This window comes from Echinops telfairi, unplaced genomic scaffold, assembly GCF_000313985.2.
Source record: "Echinops telfairi isolate 266 unplaced genomic scaffold, ASM31398v2 ScPeMD7_7472;HRSCAF=8510, whole genome shotgun sequence".
Classification (NCBI taxonomy): Eukaryota; Metazoa; Chordata; class Mammalia; order Afrosoricida; family Tenrecidae; genus Echinops; species Echinops telfairi.
This window is the reverse complement of record NW_022111376.1, coordinates 1,202,565-1,208,335: the sequence shown is the minus strand read 5'-3', so window position 1 is coordinate 1,208,335 and position 5,771 is coordinate 1,202,565. Positions and strand designations below refer to the sequence as shown.

Sequence of the window (5,771 nt, the reverse complement as noted above, 5' to 3'; positions counted from 1 at the left end):
TAACATTCATTTATTCATCATATCTCTTTATCTTGACTCTGTAGGTTCCAGGGTCAGGACTCTGGGCCCCTTTTCAACCGAGGCTTGATGTTAACACGTTATTAATTGCCTTACATTCTTTAACCTATTAAGACACTGCTCTACTTAAATTTTACCTAAACTTTCCCCTTCTCTCCAACCCTATAGTAACCTTTTATTTTCCTTTATCCCAGTAGATATATTTGGGTTGTGCTGGTAGTTTTCCCAGATGGTTGCTCCTGAATCTGCGGCTCTCTGGAATGTGCCAGGAAGGAGGGCTGAGGGTGCTGCTCTCCCCAGCTTCCCCCAAGGCCTTTACAGTCCGTGCTCCTGAACCCCCCAGCACACCTACCTTTCCCATGCTCACGCGCCCTGGAAAATCACAACAAAATAGCCTTCCACTCCCCAGAAGACCCTTGTTAAATTAAATGAATAACAATAATGGAGAGCGAGACACCTGGTGATGATAAATGAAAAATAGAGTATATTACATACTTACAAATACTTTTTCCTCTCACAAATTTATTTTTATTTTAAAAATATTCTGTTTCAACTACTAGCGTTAGAAAATAAAAATAGATGGCTTTGGCTAATTTGAAATTAACATAAACTTTGGCCCATCGTGCAGTAGAAGTCTGACTCTGAAGAAGATGCTGGATGCCTTTCTAAGATCATTCATTTAAGTCTGCCTCTCTCTCATGTCCTCACTCTTCAGAAATAAGCAAGTGTCTGATCCTTCTTGGAAGAAGTATATCCAGAATGCTACTTAGAGGCAAGGATGGCAAGACTTGGCCTCAGGAACTTTGGACACGTCATTAGGTGAGACCAGGCCCCGGAGAAGGACAGCATGCTTGCTAAAGTAGAAAGTCAACGGAAAGGAGGCAGACCCTTCACAAGATGGAATGACACTGTGCTTGCAAGACGGGCTCAAACAACAGCAATTGTGAGAATGCTGCAGTAAAGACTGGGCAGTGCTTCCTTCTGTTGTCTATGGGATCGCTGTCTGTTGGAAATAACCTAAGGGCACTTCGCAGTAGAAGCAGCAGCATATTAACCTAACAAAGCTGTAGACTTGTTTTAAGAATTTGAGTGTAGCTGTTTCTATGCACCGGTTGGAATTGTAACTCCACTTACTACATTTTTATGCAATTAATATGTATATTACCTTTTCCCCCAACCACATACCCCCCCATATATTATTTTTATAAGTATGCTATGCCAATTAAAAATATACATGTTGGTGACCTTAATTTCTATTTCTGAGCACATGGAAACTTCACTTAGGGTATTTGTCATGAAATTGTCTCCCCCCTCAAAATATAGGTGCAAGCGTGGCTAGATCATGACTCACAGTATTGTGCGGTTATCCTCCATTTTGTAAACTCTACCCTCTACCCGTTAATAAAGCAGGATCCGTGTGGGGATGTATCTTGAGCCACAACCTTACAAGAGGGTGTGCCTCCAGTCATACCTTTACTAAGTCACACACTTAGTCACACGTCCTTTGCTTTCACGAGAGCAAAAGGAGAGAGAAGCAAGCAGGGAGGGGGAGAAGAGCTCGCTTGCAACCACGAAAGCAGGAGAAAGAGCAAAGTCCATCCTCGGAATCCGGGATGCTGTCAGAGAACCTCCTAGGAGCCCCAGGTCCACCCAGCTGTTGGCAGGAGACCAGGAACTTCCCCCAGAGCCCACAACGCAGGTGAAAGCCTTCGCCTTGAGCTCGTGCTCTGAATTCAGACTTCTAGCCTCCTCGACTGTGTGAGAATACATGTCTAGTTGTTCAAGCCATCCACTTGTGGTGTTTCTGGGTTTGTATGAAGGGCTTTTTAAGAGGTTATGGGAACAATGGAATTTAAAGAAAACACAATGTTTCACTATCTTTTTGAAGCCTCTCCATATTATCTGAAATTTAAGGCCAAAGTACTTACTAGTAGATCAAAGGTGATTCACAAATTTTAACTTTTATGAGTTCATAATAAGCTAGCGTCATCATTTACGTGAGTGGAGCAGTGAAACCAGATAGTATGAATGCATGGAGATCTACAAAAGTAACATTATCTTTGCACATATAAACAAGATTTTAAAAAACATCAACAGAATGATCAAATTTACTGGTAATATAGGAGAACAGGTGAAAGAGGCTGAAATTCATTTCAGGAACTCTCATGTGATATGGGCATTATATGAATGGATACACTATGTCAGGATTGGTTTACTTAAATTTGTCATGTTTGTGCATTACATGTATGGGCACATCAGTTCCAAAAAATACGGTATGTAATTTGTGACTTCAGATATCTACTAAGCTTACAGGCAATACATTTTACAAGTTCAAACAAAGCAAAACATCTTGATGCTTTCCATGTTATTCAAGGCTGTAGTGGTTATATTATGTGACTGAAGAAAATGTGAAGATCTGTAAAATGTACAATGGACAGGTATGGCTAACCAGATGCAGATAGTAAATCATTCTTTTTCATGAGAGTTGAATAGAGGAGCAGGGTAGAAATAGTTCCCATATTCTTGTTGCCCAAAGCCTTTCTAATATGATAACAAATGCAATCTGATAAGCGAGAGAACATTTCCCCCTGAAAGAGCAGCCCTAACTCTTCTGTTTAGACACACTTGCGTAAGTATTTTCGATCTCTTTCGCTTCCGGACACGTGTGGGTAAATTCTTCACGGGCATAAGCATTGTGGAGATAGCGCCAGACGCCTGAGTATTCTGCTGGAATGTCAAAGCCACGGTATTTTTTAGCAGCAATCTTAAGTTTTGGAAGAAAGAAGAAAAATCCGTTAGTTGTATGTAGAGAGATGCCTCAAAAGGCAGGTACTATAAATCTTAGATTTAGGATTTCAATATTTTGTCTACCAATGAAGACAAAGCTACATGCTTGCAATCATATAATTATATTGATCCTGTTTTTAATTACGAAGATATTTAGAGTAAGGGAATATTGAAATAGAGCACATAGCTTTGTCTCCAGTACACTAAAAACTTATCTAGGGCTATAATTATACCTAATTTCTTGATGTAGTCACTGTGTTGGCACAGAGCCTGGAATATTGTACCGGTCAATAAATATTTTTTTAAATTAATGATGGAATCATTGTTATTATTTGCTGTGCTCTAGGTACAGTTCTAATCATTTTACATGATTTGGCTTATTGAGTCCGCTCAATAATTTTGTGAAATAAGCTAGTATTATTGTCTTATTTTAGAGAAAGGCAGTGGAAAATATTTTCTGATTTAGAAGGAAGAAAAGCAGAAGCTTTTATGCTTGCCAGAGGAAGCCATTCTGAATCCTCCTTAAGGAGTAAAAGGAGATGACGACGACGATGACGGCGACGACACCATCACCTAACCACTTGTGTTTTGCTTTGTCAACTCACAAAGTAATCCCCAGAGTTTTCAGTTTGCTTTATAAACACTTACTCTAATAATGTTCAGTTTGGGCAACAAGTTGCAGTCAGCCAATGTCAGTTGATCTCCATCCAAGAACAATCTTCTAGAAACGACGAGTTCCTCAGCACTGTCTGGGTCAATTTCATCCAGAAGTGGGGTGTTTAAGTAGTCATCCAGACGCTTAAATTCTCTGAGCAGAGATTTTTCAAAATCTGAGACAATGAAGTCATGGATCACTTATAAACCCTTTGTCTTCAGGTGTAAACCCATTCTCACTATGCTTTTCACATGTTTCGACATTTCGAAATCTTGTCTACACTGGCTTTCCTCATCAAAAGAGCTATTTAGAATGTTCCACAGCCCACTGATAAGATATTCAGATGTTTAATCAAATGGTGAGTGAAAGTGTTCTTGAGCTTTTCTTGGGAGGTGCATTGGGGAGAGAGTCAAAGAAAGGAAAGTGGTGATATGTTAGTGTTCAGCACAGAAAGCAGAATGTGGGGAATGGATAGCTTTCATTATTAACTTAGGAGGGTAGTACACAGAAGAGGAAATCTGTTATGGGAAATGGTAGATCCTACCATGTAGGGGAATCTGAACAGTAACATGCCAATGCTATTAATTGAGCTGTTGGTAATTTCCATACTCAATCCTGGATTCTAAATCCCATAAAGCTGAATGCAAGGGACTTTTAGAAGATAGATCTGAGAAGAAGAGATTAGGCTGTTCCCCAACAGAGGCTATATCTTCAGGAAAACCCATTTTAACAGCGAAAATGTATGAACCCGTGAGAAAAATAAACTTTAAAAAGGGGGTCTTACTCTTATTTGCTTCCTTTTGTGTATTCTTAATGTATGCAGAAAACTTGGCAAAGAGGTTACAGCCCACGTCAAAAGATTCCTTGTACTTGGGGCTCAGGTGAGGATACCTTAAAAAGAGACACCACTGAGTAATCATCCACACATACAGAACAAGACAGCAACATGATGTCTATAGGGACAAGATTGGGAAATATAGCTTGCATTATACTGAGAATGGAAGCTTTAGAAAATCTTACTGGACATTGAAGGTCTTGAGAAATATCTCATTAGAAATACAAACTTTTACTAATCTCCGAATACTTCTAAAGTTCACTGACTAATAACTTGTCGAGTTCCAAGCTTATTTACCTGTACAATGTTTCAAATCGTAGTTAGATTCCCATGCTTTCTCCTAGCATCCTATTTGGGAGAGATATGGTGACAAAACTATATATTTTCCAAGATAAGTTGTAGGAAAAATACAACTTCAAATATTTTAACTTAGAAAAAGGAATGAGGATGGAGAAGCTATAAGACAAGGAAGTAAAGTCCCAAATATATTCAAGTGAGGAGGGAACTAATAACCTTGAAGATTACAAAGTAATTCTATCACCGATTGCCTGCCAATAAATGTGAAACCTAGAAGACAATTGTCAACTATCCTAAGATGTATATTGCTAAACAAAACAGACTCAGAATAATGAATCTCAATAAATATACAGAGATTAAAGAAATAGAATCTATACTTTAAAATACCTTCACCATGACAAACATATAAACATCAAGATCAGATATATATATTCCTTTTGTAAGATTTTTTTTTCTCTCTCTCTTTTTTAATCATTTTATTAGGGACTCATACAACTCTTATCACAATCCATACATACATCAATTGTGTAAAGCACATTTGTACATTCATTACCCTCATCATTCTCAAAGCATTTTCTCTCCACTTAAGCCCCCGGCACCAGGTCCTCATTTTCCCCCTCCCTGCCTGCTCTCTCCTCCGTCATGAGCCCTTGATAATTTATAAATGATTATTTGTCATATCTTGCCCTGTCCGATGTCTCCCTTCACCCACTTTTCTGTTGTCCGTCCCCAGGGAGGAGGTCACATGTAGTTCCGATCAGATATTTTTTTACGGGCAAATTTTTCAAACCATTAAGGAAAAGGCAATCCTCATTTCATATAATTTGCTCCACTGAAGATAAAAAAGGAGAATGCTCCCTAGTTTTATTTTAACAAGCTTCCGTTAACTTGATGATAAAACTAGATAAAAACAACATTAGGAAGAAAAATATAAGCTAATATTACTTGTGAACATAGATGCAAAACTAGATAAATATTGGCAACTAAATTCAGCAAAGTACAAAAATGTAACTCCAAATAACTAAGATGTCATCACATTCTTTTTTTTCACACTTAAAAAAATCATTTTATTAGGGGTTCATACAACCCTTATCACAATCCATACACACATCAATTGTGTAAAGCGCATTTGTACATTCATTGCCCTCATCATTCTCAAAACATTTTCTCTCCACTTAA

General features: G+C 38.3%; 1 protein-coding gene across 1 annotated transcript in view; it reads right to left on the bottom strand.

Annotated features, from left to right (window-relative positions):
- Nucleotides 1-815: 815 nt before the first annotated feature.
- CLIC2 (chloride intracellular channel 2) overlaps nucleotides 816-5,771 on the bottom strand; it is a 42,396-nt gene continuing 37,440 nt past the window's right edge. Inside the window, exons 4-6 of the mRNA XM_030889020.2 lie at nucleotides 4,245-4,351; nucleotides 3,454-3,635; nucleotides 816-2,782 (exon numbers count right to left, since the gene is read on the bottom strand). Coding sequence (XP_030744880.2) covers nucleotides 2,621-2,782; nucleotides 3,454-3,635; nucleotides 4,245-4,351 — 451 coding nt within the window. The 3' untranslated portion in view covers nucleotides 816-2,620. The remainder of the gene's footprint in view (nucleotides 2,783-3,453; nucleotides 3,636-4,244; nucleotides 4,352-5,771) is intronic.